This window comes from Papaver somniferum, chromosome 8 (assembly GCF_003573695.1).
Source record: "Papaver somniferum cultivar HN1 chromosome 8, ASM357369v1, whole genome shotgun sequence".
NCBI lineage: Eukaryota > Viridiplantae > Streptophyta > Magnoliopsida > Ranunculales > Papaveraceae > Papaver > Papaver somniferum.
Window position 1 is genome coordinate 16,070,813 of NC_039365.1, and position 25,190 is coordinate 16,096,002.

At 37.1% G+C, this 25,190-nt stretch overlaps 5 protein-coding genes, 2 long non-coding RNA genes and 2 other non-coding genes across 14 annotated transcripts; 1 reads left to right on the forward strand and 8 right to left on the reverse strand.

Moving 5' to 3' along the window:
- Positions 1-406: 406 nt before the first annotated feature.
- LOC113304383 (early nodulin-like protein 1) lies at positions 407-1,214 on the forward strand. The gene is made up of 2 exons (XM_026553489.1): positions 407-688; positions 771-1,214. Exons 1-2 carry the CDS (start codon positions 490-492, stop codon positions 1,118-1,120), a joined length of 549 nt encoding a protein of 182 aa, XP_026409274.1. The 5' UTR covers positions 407-489; the 3' UTR covers positions 1,121-1,214.
- Positions 1,116-6,958, reverse strand: LOC113304382 (F-box protein At4g00755-like). 3 transcript variants are annotated; one of them, XM_026553488.1, is made up of 11 exons: positions 6,892-6,958; positions 6,638-6,803; positions 5,488-5,901; positions 5,217-5,389; positions 4,941-5,056; positions 4,266-4,757; positions 3,134-3,286; positions 2,214-2,567; positions 1,909-2,057; positions 1,651-1,754; positions 1,116-1,476 (listed from the first exon to the last, which is right to left on the reverse strand). In XM_026553488.1, the coding sequence occupies exons 2-5, from the start codon at positions 6,762-6,764 to the stop codon at positions 4,976-4,978; spliced, it is 795 nt and encodes a 264-aa protein (XP_026409273.1). In that variant the 5' UTR covers positions 6,765-6,803; positions 6,892-6,958; the 3' UTR covers positions 1,116-1,476; positions 1,651-1,754; positions 1,909-2,057; positions 2,214-2,567; positions 3,134-3,286; positions 4,266-4,757; positions 4,941-4,975. The 3 variants fall into 3 exon arrangements, with proteins under 3 accessions (XP_026409273.1, XP_026409271.1, XP_026409272.1); XM_026553486.1 differs by having other exon boundaries at positions 2,165-2,567; XM_026553487.1 differs by lacking the exon at positions 6,892-6,958 and having other exon boundaries at positions 2,165-2,567; positions 6,638-6,833.
- On the reverse strand, positions 1,323-3,257 carry LOC113305161 (F-box protein At4g00755-like). The gene is made up of 6 exons (XM_026554257.1): positions 3,134-3,257; positions 2,391-2,567; positions 2,165-2,284; positions 1,909-2,057; positions 1,651-1,754; positions 1,323-1,476 (listed from the first exon to the last, which is right to left on the reverse strand). Exons 1-6 carry the CDS (start codon positions 3,255-3,257, stop codon positions 1,323-1,325), a joined length of 828 nt encoding a protein of 275 aa, XP_026410042.1.
- Positions 6,959-7,082: 124 nt separating the features above from the next.
- On the reverse strand, positions 7,083-7,153 carry TRNAG-CCC. Its single transcript has one exon. It is a non-coding gene; the product is annotated as a tRNA-Gly (tRNA).
- Positions 7,154-7,265: 112 nt separating this feature from the next.
- On the reverse strand, positions 7,266-13,273 carry LOC113304384. 4 transcript variants are annotated; one of them, XR_003338166.1, is made up of 10 exons: positions 13,117-13,273; positions 12,019-12,384; positions 11,857-11,919; positions 11,580-11,696; positions 10,784-10,864; positions 9,283-9,440; positions 8,215-8,616; positions 7,962-8,110; positions 7,722-7,819; positions 7,266-7,549 (listed from the first exon to the last, which is right to left on the reverse strand). It is a non-coding gene; the product is annotated as an uncharacterized LOC113304384 (long non-coding RNA). The 4 variants fall into 4 exon arrangements; XR_003338165.1 differs by having other exon boundaries at positions 7,722-7,874; XR_003338163.1 differs by having other exon boundaries at positions 7,722-8,110.
- A 580-nt stretch (positions 13,274-13,853) lies between these two features.
- LOC113306810 lies at positions 13,854-17,488 on the reverse strand. Its single transcript, XR_003338845.1, has 7 exons — positions 16,889-17,488; positions 16,168-16,812; positions 15,957-16,075; positions 15,462-15,836; positions 14,588-14,797; positions 14,462-14,498; positions 13,854-14,377 (listed from the first exon to the last, which is right to left on the reverse strand). It is a non-coding gene; the product is annotated as an uncharacterized LOC113306810 (long non-coding RNA).
- TRNAG-CCC lies at positions 15,177-15,247 on the reverse strand. Its single transcript has one exon. It is a non-coding gene; the product is annotated as a tRNA-Gly (tRNA).
- A 361-nt stretch (positions 17,489-17,849) lies between the features above and the next one.
- On the reverse strand, positions 17,850-18,633 carry LOC113305162 (36.4 kDa proline-rich protein-like). The gene has a single exon (XM_026554258.1). The coding sequence runs from the start codon at positions 18,592-18,594 to the stop codon at positions 17,881-17,883; it is 714 nt and encodes a 237-aa protein (XP_026410043.1). The 5' UTR covers positions 18,595-18,633; the 3' UTR covers positions 17,850-17,880.
- Positions 18,634-19,419: 786 nt separating this feature from the next.
- On the reverse strand, positions 19,420-21,566 carry LOC113303013 (protein trichome birefringence-like 2). The gene is made up of 5 exons (XM_026551998.1): positions 20,908-21,566; positions 20,578-20,773; positions 20,255-20,466; positions 20,013-20,171; positions 19,420-19,928 (listed from the first exon to the last, which is right to left on the reverse strand). Exons 1-5 carry the CDS (start codon positions 21,540-21,542, stop codon positions 19,535-19,537), a joined length of 1,596 nt encoding a protein of 531 aa, XP_026407783.1. The 5' UTR covers positions 21,543-21,566; the 3' UTR covers positions 19,420-19,534.
- Between the last annotated feature and the right edge of the window lie 3,624 nt (positions 21,567-25,190).

Consider the following 25,190-nt stretch of genomic DNA (forward strand, 5'->3'; position numbering starts at 1 on the left):
TACACTAAACCAAACCCCCTGCGAATTCCCTGGTACAGGGCCCACCGTCACGGGTCTTCACAGTTTTGCCGTGGTTTTTTGACACGGTTTTTATAAAGCCACTGTATATACGTATATGATAACCAAAGTGGATTTTTTTCTTTTCTTTTTTTTTAATGAAAGAATGTTTATTAGATAGCCCAAATTATTTTGCTACGTCATTGTTTGACCACCAACGGCTACATTAAAAATCATTTTCTAAAACTTTTTTATTCATTTTTTTTCTGTAGCATTTTTGTTTTGTTTGAAAGTCTGACCGTTGCTCAAAACAACCATTCCACTGCGTCACCTGCAAACGGCTAGTTTTTTCTCTCACCATTGTATAAATTACCGACTCAACACTCGAGAAACCTACGACTCACTCAATCACTTTAACAAACCTCTCTTATCTTCTTCTCTTCTCTCACTCGCTCAGAATTTCTGAACTCTATACTAAATTCAGTAGTATCAATGGCAATTTCATCAAGATATGTAGCTTTGTCCATGTCTTTGGTTCTTGTTAATCTGATCATGTTCAGTAACTTCTCAGAAGCTAAAGATTTCTTAGTTGGAGGGAAATCAAATGGATGGGAAATCCCATCATCACCTCAATCTCAACCATTAAATCACTGGGCTCAATCTTCTCGTTTCCAGCTTGGGGATTCTCTAGGTAAAAACAAATTATTACTACTTCATTTTCAACTCTATGTCTAATTTCTGAAATTAATCAACATTTTTGTTTTTATAAACAGTATGGGAATATGAAACAGGAAAAGACTCAGTGTTGCAAGTAACAAGAGAGAGCTACTTGAACTGTGTTTTGACAAAACCAATTGCTGAATACAAAGATGGTAAAAACACTAAAGTTGAAGTCAACGAATCTGGTCCTTATTATTTCATCAGTGGAGCTAAAGGGCATTGTGAGAAAGGCCAGAAATTGATTGTTGTTGTCATGGCACCAAGAAGTACTGCACCTGCCCCTTCACCAGTTGATGCACCAGCTGTATCTCCCACTAGTGGTGCTACTACTACTATCAGCAGCAGCTCAAGATTTGGAGGAGTTTTATTGATCATGGGTTTGGGAATCGCTTTGGTGGTTTAAAATGGGAAATATTTTTTTTATTGTTGATGAAATTTACAAAAATTTATTGATATCAGAAATTCAAATTATAATGAATGAAATCTGGGTTTTTTAACTTTTCTTTTTTTTTTTTACTACCCAAATACACGAATTTACTTAAAAAGTCTTCCCACAAGCACACACAGAATCAGCACTTCTGTCTCTCTTCTTCATCATAGGTTTGTCACTGGCAGCAGCGACCACAGTCTCCACATTGATAATATCTGGTACATTCTGTACCTGGGATATGCTTCAGGGCGTATTCCCCGGAGCAACCAATTGGCTCAACAATGAAATCACCTGTGAGTTGGCGTCCCACGACTTCAACTTGAGACACACTTCAACATAGTCCATACAAAGAACATTAATCAATAACATTACTATTGAACTAATCATCAAGTATGAAATTAGTATATATAATCTTCGTGATGAGTCCAAGGATTATACAGTATTTTAGATAGATTAACAAGACACAAGAGTAGATCCTGTTTGTAAAAAGTTAAGAAACTAACCGCACGTGTAAGGGGCCAGGAACCCGATCCAACAGTTCAATCTGCAGAAGTCCACCAATGGCAAAAACAGGTTTCGGTAAACTGAACATTTGCAAGCAAGTTTCCTGTCGAAGGTAAAATGAAACAGAGTTTTTAAGTCTAGGGGAAAATCGAAAAATAAACAATCATACAATCTGTTCTCAATTTCTTCCCCCTCCTTCCGTTCCCATAATGGATAAAAGAGATAGGCTGATGCATTTCATGGATAACTAAACACACCTGAAGCATTGGAAACTTTTGTGAGGTGTATGTCCACACTTCGTGATCTTCAATGGATCTGGGATGTGCCTCATAATCACCAACAAGATCAGTCTCTCGTTCTGGCGTCCTGAAGTGGCCCATTCGAAATCGCACAGCCTTGGCCGAGGCTGGGAAGTGAAAACAAGTACTTGTCATCAGAATAAACAAAAAAAACCAGAGAATGGAATTAAACCACATATGTAATAATTAGGTACCAAGGTATCATGAAAATAACCTTGAAATAGCTGGACTCTAATTTTAGTAATGAAACACAATTTGGGTACCAATTTATACGTCAATGTCTCGGGAAGATCAGGATTGCTCTCTCTTTCACTTGACCAGTAAGATTCCCCCCCTATAAAGTAACAAAGTGTTGCGAATATTTTCTTCCAGAAAGTTATCTGTACTAGACGCACATATAGCCTCTAAAATGCAATCATTTGTCGCATAGTAATCCAGACCTCGTGCTAGGAAGGCATAGACTCGATGGTTTTTCTTCAACTTCTCCATTTCCACATTACCGTTGGTCTCGACTTCCAAAGGCTCTATTATATTCTCCTCTTCAATGGCTTTTATAGCGCATGATGTTTCTGGATACCGCCTTAAGCAAAGACTCTTAGAGACTCCATTTGCAATCACTGCAAAACATATAAATCTGTATTTGAATTCGCCAAATATTGGAAGATAATCAATGCAGCTTCATTCTTGTCATTCATTTCCAGAAAAATAAATGAACAAAGATTCAGAAAAGACTTGAAATTTGAAACTGCTCCCAGTTCTCAATTGGTATATCTGCTATTACCTTTTAGGGGGTAACAATGTCTGTAAGTGTGTTCCGAAATTTAGTTGACGTGTTTTGAAGTCGGAAAACCAAAAAGTATCAGGGCCATCTTATTGACCAAATTGAGGAGATTAAAATTTCATTGGACAAACTATAAACAACTTATTTGTAAGTTCTACTGTATACAAGACAGAAAAGTAATACAAATAGTCTTCTGCAATGCTTATAAGGCTGTAAATGTTTTATCAGACCTTAAGGCTTGGCAAACTTAAGTTAATCCTAATACAAACTATTTTCACATGTATTGCACGACTTCACCAACATTCTATTCATATTATAGCATAACAGAAAGAAACTAATAAGGCATGTCAATTAGGTAAATGCATGCAGATAAATCAAATAACTGAGGTCACTATAACTCACCAAATGCGCGCCAGGAATGTGAAACAGCACTAGCGCGAACAACGTCAGCTGATCCCAAATACGAGAAAATTTTCAATGACATATCATGGTTGAGCAGTGGTAGAAAATCCCTAGAATCCGCCATTCCAGTCAACAGCTTCGGAGAGCCAAACCCTGAATGAGATTTCCATAGAAAGTAAGTGCTTGAACTCTTGCTAATGTCAATTGAGCAGCATTTAAGATGCCCCAAAACCCTGACAAACATATCTTTATATGACGAAAAGATGGTTCCTTACATTAATAACATAATAAACAAAAAAGGAAGAGCATTTAACTGAAAATAAATAAATTTGAGAAGAAATTCTACCGAAATGTATTAGTAACAGGTGTACATATTTTAAGTCTTGAGAAGTCGCCTAAATTATCAACAAAAGAAGATCAAACTAACAAAAGCACACAGATTAAAGACGAATTTTTACAAACCCGCAGAGCTTCTGTTTAGAATGTAAGAGAAGATGAAATCCATGGTAACACAACAAGAGATCTCCTCTTTCATTATTTATAAGATGAATGAAACTTCAGAATTGTCAGTGGAGACAAATACCTCAAGCCAGATATTTATACAGTTTTGCCTAGAGGAACCACCCTCTAGTAAGGTGGTTTCCTATCACCTACCTATTTGAAAGGTTGAGTGTTTGACTTTTCTAATAGAATCTCCGAGTGAAGATGAGTTGGCAAAGCGGTGAAGAACATGTATAAGACACGCATAAGCAAAAACTAAACTAATATTTCCTGGTCTTTCTACAAAGAAAAGCAAACTTTATTCTCCAAGTTTCAAGTTTGGATATATATGTATAATATGTTTCAAGAGACGTAATATTTAGGAAATTTTCTATTATTTTCTAAATCCCATTGATTGGTTTTGTTTACTTATTGATAATCATGCATTGACTTATAAAAACAACCCCATGAAGGACTTAGTTAGCTACATCATGCATTGACTTACCAAACAGAAAAATTAACTATTACTTTTAATCTCATGAAGATAATTAGCAATATTACGAGCTCCTCTACAAATTTGCAACTGATTCCTTAACATGGATTCTGTGGCATAAAATTGTTGATTAACAGCAATAGAAAGAGAAACTCATACCTCACCAGCCACTGTTAAGCCAAGAATAGCAGAAGAAACAGAAATCTCAGAAGGTTGCATTTAAGCAACTCGTCAGAAATCTATAGAACCGACTCCAAATCTACATTTAAGCAGCTCATCAGAAAAGAAAGAGGTAGCTCAACTGCTTCATCTACATTCCGAAAAGATTAGTACTTGAAATAGATTCCACTTCCATGAAAGATGTCAAATTTTATTGAGGAAAAATATCACAAATTTTTTATAAAACACCTGATTCTGTCTTAGTTATAGGCACAGAGAAAACACAGTTGCAAAAGATAAAATAAGAAACGACAGCTTTCACACTCTAAATACACCATATCTGATGCATAAACTTCAGATAATTATATGCTTCAATTGTTACAAGTGGCTGTTTCTGGGTTGTACTTCAAGACGCATTTCCTAGACTGATCAATTAACTCAGCAACAAAATCATCTCTGAGTGGTCGTCCCACAACTTGAACCTGAGTGATACTACAACATAGTCCCACAAAGAGGAAGAATTAGTAACATTGTTATCGAACTCTGCCAAGTAAGAGATGATATAATCCTGATAAGTGCTAGAGTAAATCCATGGACGTCATGGATTATATCTAATAAATTGTTGAAACACCGAGTGGTTCCTCTTTAAATAAAAAAAAAGAGTTGGATGCTAACCAAAAGTAGAATAAGTCATCAACTGCAAGCGCCACTCATCCAAACAGTTCAATCTGCAGAAGTCCACCAACGGCAAGAACAGGTTCTGGTAGCTTGAAATTTTGTAAACAATTTTCCTGTTTGATAGTAAAATCAATTAAAGTTGGCAATATTCGGGAACCCAGATTCCAATGAGAAATTAGACAATCACAGAATCTGTTCTCCACTTTACCCTCATCCCATTCCCAAAATAGGAAAACAGAGATGCAGATGCATTTCATGGATAACAAAACAAACCTGAACCATTGGAAACTTTTCTGAAGTGTATGTCCATACTACTTGATCTTCAATGGATCTTCGACCTGCCCTATAATCACCTATAAGATATCTCTCTCGCTGTAAATCCCTGACATGTCCTACTCGAAATCGCACGGCCTTGGCCGAACATATCGGAAAATCATCGTAAAACACTGAGTAGGAAAACAGAAGAATTTTCCATCAGAATAACTGGAAAATCAGAAAGCGAAGTCAAACACATAACTAGGTACCACAATATAATGAAAATAACCTTGGAATGGTTGGATGTTGATTTCAGTAATAAAACACAACTTGGACACCAATTTGTAAGTTAACGTCTCAGGAACCTCAGGATTACTCTCTCCCAAACTTGACCAGTAAGAAGGCCTCCTGTATACTCTATCAGTAGGTTCCAAAGTGAGGTGAATCATTTCTTCCGGATAATGATCAGTACTAGACGCACTTATAGCCTCGAAAATGCAATCTTTTGTCAAAGAAGGAGCCAGACCTCGTGCTAGCAAAGCATAAATTTGATGGTTCTTCTTCAGCTTCTCCACTTCCACACTACCGGTGGTCTCGACCTCCGAAGGCTCTATTATATTGTTTTCTTCAATGGCTGCAATAACGCCTGATGTTTCTGGAAACAATCTTAAGTAAAGAATCTTGGAGAATTCACTTGCAATCACTGCAGAACACATTGAAACCGTATTTCAAATATTGGGAAACAATAACAAGACTTGAAACTTCTCATCTAGCTCTAAATTAATATTTCTAGTTAATCTATCACGGGAGTGAAACAGATCGTTAGTCTGTTTTTTGATTGTCATGTTTTTCCCCGCACAAAATCAGAAAGAATGAAGTATGCAGGACCATCCTATCAACCAGATTGCATCAAACAAACTACTAAAATAAGCACCAGGTGAAACAAGTTAGATATGTTAAGCAGAAGCTGCAGAACCCTCAAAATACTAAATGAAACAACGGAAAGATAAAAAGGAAACTAGTAATAGACGGCCATAGACCAGTTTTGACTGGAGATGTATGAAACTCATGTTCTGCACTAAAGTTAAATCACACATTTCATCAATAACCTCAAGTTCAGAAAATTTCTCAGTTTAGTATCCCCAAAAAGGGAGACGATAAGCTTCATTGGTCTTTTACCAATAGTGGTAAATTTACAGTCAGCTTCATCAGCAAATTGCCAATTTCATAGAGTCCTATTTGTGTTATATAGAAAAACCTTAGTGAACCTAATTCACTTCAGTTTTTGTATTAAGTTGACTGATTCTCTTATTAAAGAAGCTCACCAAATCTCTTATTCTAAGTGTTGCATGTCAGATTCTCCTATGTTTTTGCTTAAGAAATTTCAATTTCAATGCAATGGCAAACAAATAGGGCAAAACGAAGTCAGCTGAGCTCACCAAAATGGCGCCAGGAATGTGAAATAGAAGCAACACGAACAACATCAGCTGGATCATCCAAATTGGAGAGAATTTTAGAGGATAAGTCACCATCAAGCAATTGAAGAAAATCAATTGAACCCTCCATTCAAATTAACAGAACCAAGCTTTGTAGAGAACTAAAACCCTGAATGAAAGAGATTTAAACAGACACTAAGTTATTAAACCCCAAATGAAAGAAGAAGGTTAAAAATAAACAAGAAATATATACAGACCTTGTTTTTAAAATTGGAATAGGAGATGAGAGATTAATTTGCTAAGATGTAAGAAGAAGAAATCTCTATTTTTTAATAAAAATTATACCTCATTGGAACTTATTTCACTTCACTTACCTAATTACCCTTGGGTGAAGTATGAGCAAATGTGACAAGTGACACTCCCAAATCTGAATGAAAAAAGAAAAAAATGCGCATCCAGGGAATCGAACCCTGGTCAGTACCGTGGGAGGGTACTATGATACCACTACACCAGATGCGCTTGTTGTTTTTACAAAGGCTTGTGGATATCTAAGATCATCTCCATAGTAATTAGTAAGCAACAGAAAAGTTGAGCTGCACTCTTCCAATTTGATTGTTTTTTCAGAAAACCGTTGAAGCATAATATGATATTACGATAACAGTTAGGTTACAAATAATACAGCATACTAATTTACTAACAGAGACAAGGTGTAAGGTAAGAAGAGTCTCTGTCATCATAAGCACACACAATAAATCACAGGTTTATCACTGACAGCACCCCCAAACTCTCCCCATTCATAATATTTGCCACCAGTAGCTTTAACTGGTTTATATTTCAGCAGAGTATTTCCCAAAATCGTCCATCGGCTCAAGAATGAAATCACCTGTGAGTGCGCGTCCCAAGACTTCGAACACACTTCAATGTAGTCCACGCAAATAACAAAGGACAAGACATCAGTAACATTACACTACTGAAGTAGCGTTAAGTGAGATATTAGTATAAACTTCATGATGACATAGTGTTAAACAGATCAACATGACAAAACAGTGGATCCTCTTTGACCAAACAAGAAGTTATAAAAACTAACCGCAAGAAGCCAGGAAGCCGACCCAAAAATTCAACCTGCAAATATCCACCAATGGCAAAGACAGGTTCTGGTAAACTGGACGTTCGTAAGCAATTTTCCTTCCAATGGTAAAATCCGTCAAAGTTGTTAAATCTTGGGGAATCCAGATACAATCTGCTCTCAATTATACCATCAATCTGTTTCCATAATGGGTAAAAGGAAGAGGCTGATGCATTTCATGGATAATGGAACTGACCATACCTGAACCAATGTAAACTTTTCTGAGGTGTATGTCCATACAACGTGATCCTCAAAGGATGTAGGATATGGCTTATAGTCACCTGCAAAATCAGCCTCTCATTCTGGTTCCCTGAAATGGCCCATTCGAAATCACACAGCCTGGGCCAAAGCTGGGTAGAGAATACAAGGACTTGTCATCAGAATAAACTAAAAACCAGATAATGGAGTCAAACCATATCCATATAACAAGGTACTAAAATATTATGAAAATAACCTTGGATTAGATGGATTCTGATCTTAGTAATAAAACGCAAGTCCGGTACCAATTTATAGGTCAATGTCTCAGGCACATCAGGATTAATCTCTCCTCTACTTGACCAGTAAGAAGCACCCCCATTAAGTACTGAAGTATTGTGAATATTTTCTTTCAGATAATTATTTTTACTAGACACACATATAGCCTCCGAAATGCAATCCCTTGTCACATAGTAATGTAGACCTCGTGCTAGGAAGGCATAAACTCGATGGTTTCTCTTCAACTTCTCCATTTCCACACTACCGTTGGTCTCGACTTCCAAAAGCTCTATTATATTGTCATGTTCAATGGCTTTTATAGCACATGATGTTTCTGGACAGCATCTAAAGCAAAGACTCTTAGAGACTCCATTTGTGATCACTGCAGAACATCATATTGAAGCCTGTATTAAAAGTACTGGAAGACTATCAACTCCATTTCATTCTTGACATTCATTTCCAGAAACATAAATAAGATTTGGACATAAGTCGACAGTTGAAACTGCTCATCCAGTTCTGCTTATACATTTGTAGGGAATAACAAAGATCACAACGTGTTTGAAAATTTAGTTGACGTGTATTGAAGTCAGAAACAATGAAGTATTTAGGACCATCCTATCTACCAAATTGAAGAAATTAAGGGTGCATTGAACACCCTACAAACAAATTCTTTGTAAGTTCTATTGAGAAAATGACAGAAAAGTAAAACAAATAGTGGTTTGCAATGATCTTGTACATCAAAAGAGAATTATATAAGAATTGAGTCATATACAGGCAAACAAAACTATCCCAATACTAAGTGAAACATCCAATACCTACGTATTTTGTTAATAAGTTCTGTCCTTGGATTTGTATTACTGCCTATAATTGGGCTACAAATATTTTATTAAACCTCGAGGCTTGGATTTCTTAAACCAACCCTAAACTAGTTCATATGTATTGCACCAATTACCTATAGTTTAACTATGTCATAGCATACACACACAAAAAAAAGTAAATTAGGTGAATGCATACAGATAAATTAAACAATTAAGGTCACTATACTCACCAAATTTGCGCCAAGAATGCGAAACAGAACTAGCACGAACAACATCAGCTGGTTCATACAAGTATGAGAAAATTTTCAACGATAAGTCACGGTTGAGCAACTGTGGAAAATCCTGAGAAGCCTCCATCCAAAACAACAGCTTTGTAGAGAGCCACACCCTGAATGAGATTTAAACAAAAAGTAAGTGCTGGAACTCTAACTAATGTCAAATTACAGGATTGAATTAAATTGGCAGCACTGAAGATGCTTCAATACAATACATATCGTCACTGAGTTTTAAACCCTTTTCATATGAATAACAGATTGAACAAAGTAAAAATATTTAACCAAAAAGAAACATTTTTTTTTTTTGGAGAAGATATTCCACAGAAATGTATTATTAACAAGTTCAGATATCTCAAGTCATAGCAGGAGGCCTAATTATCAAAGAAAGAAGATCAAACTAAGAAGAAGTGGACATATTAAAGACGTTTTGCCGAATCTATTTATAGTGGAAAATGGGATGAAATCTATGGTAACAATAAGAGACTTCTTTCAGTCGGTTCAGGAACCAAATTTAGGAATGTCAGTGGAGACAAATACCAAGCCAAACAGTTATATAGTTTTTCCTAGAGGAATCATCGTCTGATAAGCCGGTTTCCTATCATCTACCCATTGGGAAGGTTGGGAGTTTGACTTTCCTAAGAACACCTCCAAGTGGATATGAGTTGACGAAGTGGTTGGAAACACGTGAAAATACACATTAGCTAGATAAACAAAACTAATGTTTCCTCATCTTCTTCTTCTTTCTACAAAGAACAACAGGCTTTATTCTGCATAATGTTTCTAATTTTTAAATCTCATGGATTGGTTTTATTTGTTTATTGTGTATCATGCATATCCTGTTCTAAACTTGTCAAGTTGAGATAAAAATAAGAACAACGCCAATTAAAGGACATAGTTAGCGATGCATTGACTTACCAAGTTATATAAGAACAAACTTAACAAGCTAACTAAAGGACTTAGTTAGCTATATGATTTTAGGGTGAAAAATTGAACGTACTTGTAATTTATTTTCTTTAGTCAAAACCACAGTAAAAATTGAAGTTTAAAGTTCAACAACGTAACAATCAGTCTCGTCTATTCGATTTGAATTCACAAAATATCAAGTATTGACTATTATTAACAGAGTCGAGAACTCTTGAGTTTTGAGAACAATATCAGAATCTGCCAAATATAAGGAAACAGTCAACCTAATTTTGTTCTTGTCATTTATTTCCAATAACAAGTTATGATATGGAAAGTCTTGAACAAATTTATGAGCTCTATCAAGCAAATAATAGGAAACTTAAGCAAATAATCTTTTTCTATGCACATCCCTCTACATCGAGAGGGAACCATATATCACATCGAGAGGGAACCATATATTGCAAAATATGCAACAAACAGGGTACAGTAAAGAACCATAGCAAGTATGTGTTATTGAAACAAAATCAGTCACCAACTAGAAATTGATCATTACCTTGATAAGAAGATGAAGTATCCCAGTGAAGAGAAATATCACCAGCCACTGTTAAGCCACGAACAGCAGAAGAAGCAGAATCTGAGAAGGTTCCATTAAAACAGCTCATCAGAAACCCCAGGTTTACAGTTTCCTTACCATCAACAGTAATAAAGGAAAGAGGTTGTTAAACTGCTCCATCTACATATCCGAAAAGATATGTGGAAAATTTGTATTGGGAAGGTGATTGAAAAGTATCAAATGTAATGAAACTGTTTTTCGAAGTATTTGTTTGCGATCTGAATATCTAATAATATTATTAAAGGTATTTTCCATGGAGTTCTGATAGTAATAAACTATTAGAGTGAACAGTTCTATAAAACACCTGATTCTGTCCTAGATACAGGCACATAATAACAAAGGTGGCAAAGGATAAAAAGAGAAATATAGTTTTCACACACTCTTAGTATACCATATCTGATGCACAACTTTAAATAGTTATATGCTTCAATTGTTACAAGTAGCTATTTCTGGGTTGTACTTCAAGACGCATTTCCTAAAGTGATTAATTAATTCAGCAACAAAATTATCTCTGAGTGGGCGTCCTACAACTTGAACGTGAGTAAAACTACAATGTAGTCCAGTGACAAATAGGAAGAATTAGAAACATTGTTATCGAACTCTGCCAAGTAAGAGATGAATATAATCTCGATAAGTGCTAGAGTAGATCCATGGATGTCACGTATTATATCAGATAAATCTTTGAGACACAAAAGTGGTTCCTCTTTAACTAACAACAAAAGAGTTGAATACTAACCAAAAGTAGAATAGGTCATCAATTGCAAGCACCACCCGTCCCAACAGTTCAGTCTACAGAACTACACCAATGGCAAGAACAGGTTCTGGTAGCTTGAACTTTCGCAAGCAAGTTTTCCTGTTTGGTGGTAAAATCAATTAGAGTTGGCAAGATTTGAGAATCCAGATTCCAAACGAAAAATCAAACAGTCAAAGAATCTGTTCTGCAGTTTACCCTCATCCATTCACAAAATAGATAATGAGAGATGTTGATTCATTAAATAGAAAATAAGACACACCTGAACCATCGGAAACTTTTCTGAAGTGTATGCCCATACAGGACAATCATCATCGAAAAAACACTGGGTAGGAAAATATAAATATTTTTCATCAGAACAAATGAAAAAACAGAAAATTAAGTCAAACGACGTGACTAGGAACCACAATAAAATGAAAATAACCTTGGAACAGTTGGATGTTGATCTCAGTAATGAAACACAACTCGGTTACCAATTTGTAAGTTAATGTCTGAGGCACCTCCGGGTTACTCTCTCCCATACTTGACCAGTAAGAAGGCCTCCCGTACACTCTATCACTAGGTTCCAAAGTGAGGTGAATCATTTCTTCTGGAGAATGATCAGTGCTAGACGCACTTATAGCCTCGAAAATGCATTCTTTTGTCAAAGAAGGAGCCAGACCTCGTGCTAGCAAAGCATAAATTTGATGGTTCTTCTTCAGCTTCTCCACTTCCACACTACCGGCTGTCTCGACCTCCAAAGGCTCTATTATATTGTTTTCTTCAATGGCTGTAATATTGCTTGATGTTTCTGGAAACAATGTTAAGCAAAGAATCTTAGAGAATCCACACTGCATAACACATTTAACGCGTATAATTATCAAATACAGTATTGGGAAACAATAAAAACACTTGAAACTGCTCATCTAGCTCTATTAATATTTCTACTTAATCTTATTACGGGAGTGACAAACGATCGTTAGTCTGTTTTTTAATTGTCGTGTTTTGCCCCGCACAAAATAAGAAAGAATGAAGTACTGTATGCAGGACCATCCTATCAACCAGATTTCATCAAACAAACTACTAAAACAAGTACCAGTTGAAACAAGTTAGATATGTTAAGCAGAACTCCCCAAGTACTAAATGAGACAACCAAAAGATAATAAGGCAACTAGTACTAGACGGCCATAGACCAGCTTTGACTGGAGATGTATGAAATTCATGTTCTGCACTAAATCACACATTTCGTCCATAACCTCAAATTCAGAAAATTTCGTCCAGCTTTGGTACTTCTCAACGCTATGGAGTGGGCAGTAAACTGCCAATTTCATAAGAGTCCTATTTGTGTTAGACAGTAAAACCTTAATCAACCTAATTCACTTATGTTTTTGTACTAGGTTGACTGATTCTCTTGCTAAAGAAGCTCACCAAATCTCTTATTCTAAGTGTTGAATGTCAGATTCTCCTACGTTTTTGCTTAACAAACTTCAATTTCAATATAATCACATATAAATAAGGGTAAAGTGAGGTCAGTAGAGCTCACCAACATCACGAACAACAATTATGCGAAACAGAAGCAACACGAACAACATCAGCTGGATCATCCAAATTCGACATAATTTTAGAGGATAAGTCACTATCAAGCAATTGTACAAAATCCATTGGAGAACCCTTCCATTTCAAATCAACAGAAGTAAGCTTTGCAGAGGACTAAACCCTGAACGGAAGAGGAGAGAAGAAATTAGAAATCTCTTTCCCTGGATGAACCAAAAGTATTTTTACTTCACTTACACACAGCAATTACCTTATTACCCTTGGGTGATTATTATTATCACAAACTGAACAGTGGATTAAGGCACCTTTTAGGGGCAAATGCGACACCATCGGACTTGAGCTTTAAGAGACAGCCAACCGAGTCTGAGGGAGCTGCAGCTTGTGCGACTCAAATGACTCACTTTGGTTAATCCAGAATTGCTACATCCTACAATGCCAGGAGGAGTCTAGAACATGTTCATACAAGATCGGTGTAAAGGCAAATGCTGATTTCGAGTTACAATATATATATATATATATATATATATATATAGTTCTTGGATTACGAAACATATTCTGCGTTTACTCTGTGGCTGTTTTTGAGTTGTCATGGATATTTCTAATCAGGAGGGAGATTTCGATCACGTGACACATTTTCGCTCGAAATAATTTTTGGGCTGCAAGGGGGATTTTCGATCCAAGGTTATGTATATGTACTATCTAAAGAGCAAAACAGAAACCTGAAGATTGAAACTCATCTAAGATGTACATAGCCATATATAGACGCTTCAAAAATGAAATAGTTATACTACTAATACGCTGCAAACTATTTGTACACTTCTTGACGTAGAAACAGTTTCATCTTCTTTGTTCTTAACAGACATATCTTCAAGCAATCTTCCATTAGGTTCTGGCACCAAAAATGTAAACAATGCACCCAAAAGGTTGATGCAACCGAGCATAATCTGAGGAATTCCTATTCATAGTTTTTGCTGGTGGAATCCATCCAAGTGCACTAAAGATAACCTTCTGAAACTAATTCTGACTGTAATAAGCAATATCGATTAAGAACCATGTAGAAGCAGTTCCAAGTAAATTCTGAACTGCATAGAAAATAGCCCAAATGAATTCTTATCTTCAGACTTCAGTTGGTGAGACTACTTGTTTAAGCATAGAACCCATTACTAGTGATGCTATTGATACTGGACCAACTGCTAAATGTCTTGAACTTCCAAGAACCGCATATAACAATGGTGGTACAAAACTTGAACCTGTCATCATATCCCACAATACCCTAAATCAATAAAACTCTTACAAAAATTTTTTTGCAAAAAAGGGAATTAAAAAGTGCTTACATAGTCCTTGAATAGGAGGCAAATATGCTAACTAACCCTGCAATGTCAAAAATTTAGGGTTCGTATCAAAACCATAAACTTTAAGATAATATGATGGGCGTTTAAGAATGTGAAGAGTTTGCATACCTGAGGAATAGACAAACTTGCAATGGTGACACCAGAACAATTCTCTTCTCCATACATTATCTTAAAGGACGTCAACTATTTCAAGATGGTACATCTGTAGCCGCGTCAAGTTTTTTAAGATGGTAGATCTATAGCCACGGTTGTTCTTGTTTTTAGTTTCCGCCAATGTCTCATAGAATTTCTTGAAGACCCTTTCTTGAACACTGGGATCTGAAATTAGTAAAGATCAGTTTGGATGGCAAATATTATTGCGAATATAATTTAGGATTTCGAAGGAAACATAAGATTAAATTATAAAAACATGGAATACCTCATATAATCTGTTGAATCCTAGCATTAATAGAGTCTCCTATCTTGCATTTTTGGTGTTTTGATCAAAATGTTGCTCCAGGAAATTATATAATGAATTGGGCTGTACGTGGGGAGCTAAGAAAGAAAACCAGAACATTTACTTTGCATGGCTTATCTAAACTTGTGGTGCAGTTAACGAAGTCTTGGTGCATGACTTGCAAGAAATAGATATGTGACAACTCATGTACTGCAGTGAAGTCCGGTGAGAATTGTCTCACAAAAGGTAGCAAAAAAATAATGCGCATCCAGGGAATCGAACACTGGTCAGTACCGTGGGAGGGTACTATGATACCACTACACCAGATGCGCTCGTTGTCTGACACAGGGATGAAATGCAATCAGGCCAGGGGTTCAGGCGCCTAGCTTTTCCAAGTTCCAGAAACAAGATTTTCTCTTACTATTTTAACACCAGTTCTTGTACTTTTACTTGGGATAATTTCAGTGCATATAACAATTTCAAGTATAACATTTATCAAAACTAAAGATGGAAGTATTTCAGGGAAGACAAGCTTTAAGGAATCACCATTGTAAGAGAAGCAAAATTTTCCATGGATTACAGACTAAAACTAATGTTTAGGTGGCAAAAAGTCGAAAACTGTATCCCCCAACGAGTAGAAATTGCGCTAGAGTCCTCACTGATTCTATGGCTTCATCCTTGGTTTGGCATTTTTTTCTGAAAAAGCTCTTCGGCTTCGTTATGCCCAAGTGCTCCAGAGGATTGCGGAGGGGATAAATGGAGTCCCAAACTTCTTATAATACTTATTAGCTGCTCCATCCCCAATAGTTACATGTAGCTCGTTCTGGGTTGTACTTTAAGACGCATTTCCCAGAGTAATCAATTAACTCAGCAATGAAATCATCTGTAAGTGGGCGTCCTACTACTTGAACGTGAGACACACTTTTCAACATAGTCCAGCGAAGTAACAAAGGGGATGAATCAGTAACATTATTATCTTGCAAAAAGTAAAACATAGACGCAGAGTGCATCAATGGATGTCATGAGCAAGAAAAAACTAACCGTAAGTTGTATAAACCATTATACACTCCAGCCTGGACGCGACCCAATAATTCAATCTGCAGAAGTCCACTAATGGCAAGAACAGGTTCTGGTAACTTGAACTTCTGCAAATAGCCATCCTGTTTGATCTTAAAATCATTATTGTTGTTATGACACCATCTGTAACAATTTGCGCAATAGATAAATGCATTTTAAGGATAACAAAACACACCTGTCTCATTGGAAACTTTTTCGAGGTGTATGTCCACACTACATGATCTTCAATGGATTTACCGGCGCCATAATCACTCGTAAGATATCTCTCTCGTTGCGGTTCCCTGACATGGCCCATTCTAAATCGCACATCCTTGGCTGAATATAAATTATGCTCGGAAAACACTGTGCACAAAAGAATTACGCAATCTAGAAATAAACCAAAACCAACATAATGGGGTCAAACCATATATAACTATGCACCAAGATAGCATGAACATAACATAATAACCTTGGAATGGTTCGATATGGATCTCATTAATGAAACACAATTTGGATACTAATCTATACGTCAATGTCTCAGGCACCTCAGGATTAGTCTGGACTTGACCAGTAAGAAAACCTCCCTTGAAAAAGAACTCCAGGAATCAATGTCTGGTGAATATCTTCTGCATTAGAACGACTACTAGACGCACATATAGCTTCCAATATGCATTCTTTTGTCAACGAATGTGCTAAACTTCGTGGTTTTTCTTCAACTTTTCCACTCCTCCACTACCACCCCATAGACTGTATTACATTGTTTTCTTAATTGCTTTAATAGAACTTAATGTTTCTGGGAACAATCTTAAGCAAAGACTCTTAGAGAATTCACTAGCAATCACTGCATAACATATTAAAAACCTTATTATAATCTTCCAATCTTTGGACTGTAAAATTGAAATAATTGAGGTGCTTACCAAACTGGCGCCAAAAACGAGAAACGGAACTAGCGCGAACAACATCAGCTGGATTATTCAGATTGGAGATGATTTTGAATGATAAGTCACTATTTAGCAATACAACAAAGTCAATACAAGACCCCTCCATCTGAAAACAACAGAGGAAACAAACCCTCAATTTAAAAGCTAAGATTTTGCCCTAATTAAAGACGAGGAGATGAAATCTAGCTTTCACCGGCCGTGATTTTATAGTAGTAGTTGTTTGGGCCTATAGGTTTAAAGCGGGCTTTTTTGGGTAGCCTACTAAACTAATTAATTTGGCCCGGCTGGGTATGTAATGAACCCTACTAAAATTGCCGTTAACGGTGTAACGGATGCCGAGATCATCATGTCCCCTGTCTTCTCCTTAGCCACTTAGCCAGCGCTGTTGAAGAGCTTTCAACAAGTTTATCTGACAACTTCATACCAATAATAGGATATCACGTACACTTTTGCTGAAAACATCGGTACCTTTGTTGCCTTCGATACACCGGTGACCGGCCTAAGTACATGATCATTACTCTACCCTAGTTACGGAGATGGGAAAAACAATTCCTTTCACTAAGAAAGTATATGAGAATGTTTTTGGAAAAGAGTACTTGGTCTTTGTTCTTTGCTTTTGACAGTACTTATGTCTAGAACGGATTCTTAATACTGGTAAGTCTTCACTTGAATGTTCGTTCGTTCGTTCTTGAGTATCCGTACGTTTTTGAAAAACTATTATTTGGTGTCACCAAGACATAATAAATATTACAAGATTGCAATATTAAAAAAAAAACAAAATGGAAGTTTTCATAGAACATCACTAATTGCATCAGAGTGCATAACAACATAAGAAAAATAAAATAACGTACATCAACCTCAATTACATATTACGGAAATACATATTCAAATAAACACCTCAAAATAAGCAACCAAACTCTGACACTTACTACTCCTATTGAACATCGATCTACCAGCATGACTCATCTTTAAAGAGGAGGACATACGAAACCAGGTGGAGGGTTCTTTCCACAAGTGACGAGAACTTGAAGTGCTAGAGGAATGAAGATATTAAGATTGAGAAGCTTAAGTCGTATGCTAGTGCAAAGACAAACTGCAGCTTCGAGCTCTAGCAATCCTGCAATTACTGGACAGCAAGCATTTTCAACTGGGTCTCCCAACCCAACATGTACCAACCCACCAAGTACATCTACACATAGCCCTAACTTCAAAGCATTAATCGGGCAACTCGGGGAAGTTGAAGGAGGACTGAGACCTGGAAGTCCACCACCTCCTCCAATAGGAGGTAGAAGTCCACCACCGCCTCCGATGGGAGGTAAAAGCCCACCACCGCCTCCAATAGGAGGTAAAAGTCCACCACCGCCTCCGATAGGAGGTAGTAGTCCACCTGAAGGTGGACTGCCTCCGCTATATGGAGGATATGTGGAAGCAGGTGGTGGGAGTGTCACTGGAGGATTCCTAACAGTTGGTGGGCGCCCAAAAACTGGTGGATTGGTGGAAGGTGGAGAGAATCTAGGTGGGTTGCCACCTCTGCCGGGTGGGTGAGTGGGTATCGGTGGAGTTGGACGTGCTTGGTAAGGAGGGTTGCAATAACCACAAGCATAAATTGGAGGCAAAGCCAGCAAAGAAAGAAGGATGAAAATGTAGAACACTGCTGTAACCCTCAACGTACTCATGATCATGGTTGATGTTTAGAACTACTTGAGGATCAGACTACACGAAAGGAGATCGATGGTTTTGATGGATTGATAGCAATAATATTTCATGTTTATATACTGCATTTCATTGACATGCCCGTGACTGTTTTTTCCTTAGTTTATTATTTCATTGCATGCAATAGCTGGTAACCAGAGAAAAAAGAGTACAATACTTAAGTTTTCAGAAGAAGATGGATAATGTTAACAAATCCCTTATTGGCTGCAAAAAGCATGCAGCACAAAATTATATCGGATTCCCTTTTGGAGTGCTTGAGTTTTAATTGGAAAATTTTGATTAGAGATTTTGGAATTTTGTTGAATATATACGGTGGGGAATTCAAAACCAATCCGTGAATAAATAGGTTGTATGGTTCCGTGACAACTAATAATTTACAGCTTTGATTTCATAACTCTCTCTGTTTCACTCACTTCAATGATCTTCTCTCCAATGTATCATTACAATTTTATTGTCCCCCAATGTTGGTAATTTCTGCGAAGCTGCATAGAAGCAATATGGAGGACTAAAGCAAATTTGAAATCCTAGCTAGCTAGATTGCTAAAAAATTTGTTCATTTGAGTAAGGAAACATGTGACTTTTGTGCAGGAAAGTTTAAAGACAATGTGGGCGCGGTATTGCAGTGGTGGAGCCATAAGTTCAGCGTAGTGCGACTGTGCGACTGAAAAATCTAAATAAACAATAAAAATGGGACTTGATTTTTATATATCCTGCATCACCAAATTGCTTTGGAGTCGCGTTTTGTGCACATTCTCTAAAAAAGTTGGCCTTACAAGATTTGGATGGTCGATGGCTCAATGCACGGTATTCCACTATTCAAGTATGAAAGAATTACCAATTTACTATGGTATTATATTTTCATGAACAAAATACAAACACAATCAAATCACTTCTGAATTTTTCTTCTATTTATATAATTTGCTGTTTGGCCCGATCTAGAGAATTAGTTTCTGGCTCATTCCGGTGAAAAGATCCTTTACCAGCCTTCAAAAGAGAAGCATACAACAACTCATTCCATGTATCAGGCACACCAGGCAAACACCAATGAATACAATCCTGAAAAGGTGTAGCTGCCAGCCTCTCTTGAGTAGTTTTGAAGTATTTTTGATACAATGAAGGGTGTCCGTCAGACCGATAGTACGAAAGTTTACTAATATTTAGATATATAACAGGAGTCTTCATTTTCCGAAGAGTGTTCTCTAAAATTTTCACCTTCGGAGCTGAAGTATCTACGTACGTGTTGTTACTATTAATAGGCATTGTTTCTAAGTTGCATTTTCCACCTGTGTTCCATCTCCCGCCTCTGCATAATAGAGCAATTATAGTATTCGTTATAACGAATATCCGTAGATCAATGGAGTGAGTGATTATTTGAGCATTTACTTACACGAAATGGGGAACTGAGTATCCTCTAAAAACAACTTGGGTCTTGTTCGAATCGATGTTCCTATTGATCCAATTTCTCCAAGTATTAAGAGCTTTCTTGTACGCTTTAACGAGCCGGAGCTTTGGGTACAGATAGTTACCCTCTTGAAAATAGTTTAACCTGCAATTCGAAACAAGCGATTTTGTGAGGCATAAATACTCATTCTCACATAAAACAATATGATGCATGTCTATGTAACTTACCCCTTATAAGTTTTTTGATCTGTCCACCAATGCCACGAATTGAAAACTACAACATCAGCATCACGATATACCGATGCTGCTTTATCGTTAATCACATCCAACCTTAGAGTTTGTGGCTCAGGTTTTAGTTCAGCGTGGCTTCTGCGACCGGCTATATTTGTTTCATTAACAAGAAAAGGTGCCCACACAAATACCACCGTACAGTTGTAGTCCTGGAATTAAAAGTCGAAGCATGCATGCATATATCCAACCCCGGAATCAGCAAGGAAAAGTTGAAACATGCACAAATGGAAGACCTGCTAAAAGTAGAAAACAAGACTTACAGCATACATTAAAGAAATATCTCCTCTCGACTTGAAATCTGTATTCCCAGGGGGTTTGAAAACTCGGCTCTTATCAGGAATGGCATGCCAAAGGATACACAAAAGAGAACTAAACATATTCCTATTCAAAGAATCCCCCGTAAATACCAATTTCTTTCCTCTCAACCTCTCCAGAAAATCAGTTGCATTAAGGTAGCTACAAAATAAATTAACAGGTTAACCTTTAAGTGTCCTAGTTAGCCAGTATATATGACAACAAGCATGAAAAAAATGTGCATTCAGGTCCTACCTACTTGGTCAAGGAACTCGAAAGGAAGATATATAGATTACCTCGGGATATTATTACATGCTGCATTTGTTTGCTGACGAGATTGCCACCGCCAATGGAGAAATTCATCATCAGGTCTTCCATTGCTGTTACAAGCAAACGCTTCTTCGACATATGGGCAGGAACCCGGTGAATAATATTTATTTGGATCGTGGTCCCTTACCCATTCACCTTCAAAAAGATCACAATCACCAATATCAGAAGATTTGTCACTTCTAGAATAACTACTTGAGGCAGCATTGTTAAAATTCTCTTTTGTAACCGCCAATTCTCCATCTCTCTGCTGATCCATGGAAACAATAGTTGAGTTTACAAATAAATTGTCCGTGCGTCTCTTTTCCGGTTGATGAGTTTCAGTAGAGTTTTTGGGGAACTCCGGATAAGAATTGGACGACACAAAAGAAGCGGTAACCATAGTAGTATTACAAGTGGTACTACTTGAAGTGTAAAAACATTTGACATTATTTGGAAGCATAAAATTCATTAACAATGGGAGCATTGAGATAATAGTTACAAGAACAAGGATTGAAGCTCCAAGGACAAAACCAAAACCAATCAGTATCGACGATCCATTCCTCTGAGAGCATTGGTGAAATTTTCTTATCAAGTAACATGATTTCTCCCAAATCTTTTTCATGAATATTATCTTGTTTGAATGACATGTGAGTCAAGTCACTCTATGGAAAATACTAACCAAACTTTGATCAATGTGAAAGAAGCTAGCTATATTAGCTAGCTAAGAGGATTTCCATTGATCTTGGTAAATGGAAAATTAGCTCCAAGTTGCAATGTAATCGCGTATGCCAATAACATAAACTAAGAATTGGAAAAATCAACAGGAAGGAAACCAAGAACTCGATCTCCTGTTCCGTACCGTTTACGGGACGCAATTTGTTTGACATTGTATTTTAAACTGCTAACCAGGTGATCTTCTCGATATATACAAGTCAATTGCATGGATTTTCATTTCAAGGGAAACCCGAGTAGTTAAGTTATTAATTACATATTAAATTACTTTAATCACCATATAATTACAAATTAAGCTGGAATTCTGGTCACTGGTCACTACGGGAAGCATGTTTTTATATCCGGCCTGGGGATGAGCACCGAGTACCGACCCCAGAGGCCTGCAATGCATTCAGATTTGGTTTAACTAGCTAGTGAGTAGTGAGTGGATCAGCTGGCTGATTGGTCGTTGGTTTGGAATTGTGGTCACTGGTCACTAAGGAATCCTCGCAATCACGCTATTACAAAAAAAAAAAAAAAATCAAATAAAAAATGTTGGGTTTAAATCCTTCTGCAGTATACATTTTTTTTTTTTTGATCGTGAAAGAGAGATCATATTGAAGAAATAAGAATTGATTACAACTGACTGAAAAGAAAATAACAACGGGATACAACTTTCAATTGAAAGAGTAAAAGATAACCCAAAAAGATTCTTACAAAAGACACGGCAAGAAAAAATCGAAACCCAAGGGATACTACCTCACCTAAGCCCAATAAGCCCATTACAAGATATCCAAATGATAAGAGATTTGTCCGTAGGGAAAGAGATGATAACCCTAACTAAAACATCATCGTTACAAACTGCTGGCGGCGGCGCCTATCACCATTTGCAGCACCTCCGTCATCAATCACCACCAACCATTGAAAACCTCCATCTAATTTTGTTACCCTGAATATCAACAGAAAATCGACACTTGTTAGGGTACCGATCCTAAATTATTGTCATAAGCCCATGGGTAGAACTCAACTCGAAAACCGGTTGACTAGATGAGGGAACCCATTGACTTATAAACTACCCAATTAAGCCCCACATAACCAATGTGGGACTAGGATCCCAACATCCCACCACGCTTCCAGACTCAACGTCCTGGTTGGCCCACTCTATCGACACTGACCCGACGTCAGACCTTTCCTTATGGAGGCTCCACTCAACTATCAGTATTCAATGCGGTGACAACTACGCCCATACACCTTAATCCAGCCTATAGGTCACCCCTTCCGTGGAGCGTGCATGGGTCGTGGTGGTTGGCTCTGATACCAAATGTTAGGGTAGCGACCCTAAACTCGTCATAATCCCATGGGTAGAACTCAACTCGAGAACCGGTTGACTAGATGAGGGAACCCATTGACTTATAAACTACCTAATTAAGCCCCATTAATCAATGTGGGACTAGGATCCCAACACTTTTGTCGATTTAGAACTGAAGATGGAATGCTTCTTCATCATCATCATTACAAACCAACACTTTGCTGGTTGAGATCTGAAGAGCTACGGGATGGGTGTATAAGGAATGTTTGATATGGAGTTTTTATTTTAGGATAGAGATTGAAGGATATGTATTAATCGACTTTGGATGATGAAACTAATATAGGATTTCACTGATTATGTAGATCCGGTAAAGAAGTGGTAGGTAATTGTACCATCAACACTTCAAACTTAGATGAGGTGAGATTTGCAGAGGGAAAAGAAAAGGGAAGCAAATTCTTCGATCCAGGGAATTGAAGAGAGATTGGGAGAGAGAGATTCAAGCATCCATGGCTACTTGACCATCTGCAACAACCCAAAACTAAAACTACATTTTAAGTAAACAAAAGAGATGAAGTCTTGCTCGGATCCAGTCCGATTAGACTAGATCCGAGCAAGCAAGGATCAGCGGCGGTTTTTTATTTCTGTAATTAGGGTCAAAGAGAGAGGGAGATTTATACGACTATTTCTCTCACCTAAAGATAGGATTGGCAGTATAATTTTGTGCTCTGTTTATCCTGCGGAATACTTAAACTCCGTTACTCTATTATTTGGGGACTTTTTGTTCCGGAAAAGTTTGGTTACTGAGGAAATTCTTAATTTTTAAATTTTTTGATTTAGTCTACCTGAACGGCATACTCGTCATTAAAATTTTAATCTAAGACACATGGAGATGAAGTGAGTTAGGGCAATAAAGCACGTTGGCATGTGTTATTGAACTGATTTAGCGGTAGAAGGCCACTTGAAAGTATTGTATGGGTTAACTTAGCGTAGCATATCTGTAGGAGGCTAGGCAGGATGCACGTGCTTCCGGAACTAGAACTAATTTCGAAACAATCCGCGTTAAAAATTAACATGGCTCATCGCTGCTAATGCGCTACCTTTTTGTTTGGGGGTGTACTTTGACGATTAGCAGCTTAGTGCTAGGTTATTTGACTTGATAAAGAAGGTAATGTTGTGCGGGTAAAAGTAAAATAGGACGAACTAATCCAAGTCACACCAAGTACTGTCAAAATAAGAAAATAATCCAAATAGGGATGAGAGAGAGTCCTTTATCCATATAACTTTCTTTTCCTTTTCAGAAACTCATAACTCGCAAATAAAAAAGCCCTTCTGACAGCCCACCCCTGCACGTCTTCCGAGGACGCGAGCTTATTGAGACCCACACAAAAAAAAGAAAAGTGAGAGGCGGGTTTAGTCCGGGTTTTTCTCTCGGTATGTAGAGAAGCGATATTTCCTTTTATAAAAATATCTTTTCCTTCCGTATAGATATATGCCCATAAAACCAATATATTATCGAACCGTCATTTTCTCTTTTCTCAAGTTATTATGGGCCAAGGGGACCTTTTCCTTGACAAGAATTTAAGCACAATTCCTCCTTTTAAGCCTTAGATTTAGGGTAATCCATCATCCAACAAGGGATTAGACCTAGTCCCCAAAACCCACCCATTAAGTGGAGGCTCCAAAGGTCGAGGGGGACTCCCTTTCTAAACGCCATCAATTTATATACTAATAGTTGACCTTCACGGGGTTTATTGGGGAGATTAAATTGAAGATTATTGTATTTGAGATGAAGATGGTATTCTAAAGAATCAAATGTTGGAAGATTTAGGTTTTAATCCAGCCAATGGACCCAAATATATTACTATATTTGGTACTATTACTCTCAGAAAAGGCGAGGGTACCCAAATATATCTCAAGCTAAAAATTTTCCTACCTTTAAGTCCTTTTTCCGAAAGTGATTGTATATGGACTGAGTCCAGATAATACAACTAATCGGTTCACATTTCGTGTGATCGTCTATGCATACGAGATCGAGACAATACAAAAACGAAATATGTTTACTTGATACAAAGGTTCGGACTTAACCAAACACAATAGGATTGCTTATCAAGTAAATAGGAATTAATTTGTTAATTTATTTTAATTATAATAAAACAATTATAATACTGAATATAAAAGTTAATGACACGACAAGATTTTGTTAACGAGAAAACCGCAAATGCAGAAAAAACCCCTGGACCTAGTTCATAA

What these genes read in the sequence shown, in the direction of transcription:
- LOC113304383 (XM_026553489.1), top strand. Translation starts at nt 490, where the DNA reads ATGGCAATTTCATCAAGATATGTAGCTTTGTCCATGTCTTTGGTTCTT. An exon ending in CCAGCTTGGGGATTCTCTAG is followed by an intron (nt 689 to 770) that starts GTAAAAACAAAT and finishes TTTTATAAACAG; the next exon opens with TATGGGAATATGAAACAGGA.
- LOC113305161 (XM_026554257.1), bottom strand. Translation starts at nt 3,257, where the DNA reads ATGGCGGATTCTAGGGATTTTCTACCACTGCTCAACCATGATATGTCA. An exon ending in AAAAGTTTCCAATGCTTCAG is followed by an intron (nt 1,755 to 1,908) that starts GTGTGTTTAGTT and finishes TACCTTCGACAG; the next exon opens with GAAACTTGCTTGCAAATGTT. An exon ending in CCTGGCCCCTTACACGTGCG is followed by an intron (nt 1,477 to 1,650) that starts GTTAGTTTCTTA and finishes ACTATGTTGAAG; the next exon opens with TGTGTCTCAAGTTGAAGTCG.
- LOC113304382 (XM_026553488.1), bottom strand. Translation starts at nt 6,764, where the DNA reads ATGGAGGGTTCAATTGATTTTCTTCAATTGCTTGATGGTGACTTATCC. An exon ending in ACATTCCTGGCGCCATTTTG is followed by an intron (nt 5,902 to 6,637) that starts GTGAGCTCAGCT and finishes TGTGTTCTGCAG; the next exon opens with TGATTGCAAGTGAATTCTCC. An exon ending in CAACATCCAACCATTCCAAG is followed by an intron (nt 5,390 to 5,487) that starts GTTATTTTCATT and finishes TTTCCTACTCAG; the next exon opens with TGTTTTACGATGATTTTCCG.
- LOC113305162 (XM_026554258.1), bottom strand. Translation starts at nt 18,594, where the DNA reads ATGATCATGAGTACGTTGAGGGTTACAGCAGTGTTCTACATTTTCATC.
- LOC113303013 (XM_026551998.1), bottom strand. Translation starts at nt 21,542, where the DNA reads ATGAAAAAGATTTGGGAGAAATCATGTTACTTGATAAGAAAATTTCAC. An exon ending in ATATTTCTTTAATGTATGCT is followed by an intron (nt 20,467 to 20,577) that starts GTAAGTCTTGTT and finishes TTTTAATTCCAG; the next exon opens with GACTACAACTGTACGGTGGT. An exon ending in TACTCAGTTCCCCATTTCGT is followed by an intron (nt 19,929 to 20,012) that starts GTAAGTAAATGC and finishes TCTATTATGCAG; the next exon opens with AGGCGGGAGATGGAACACAG.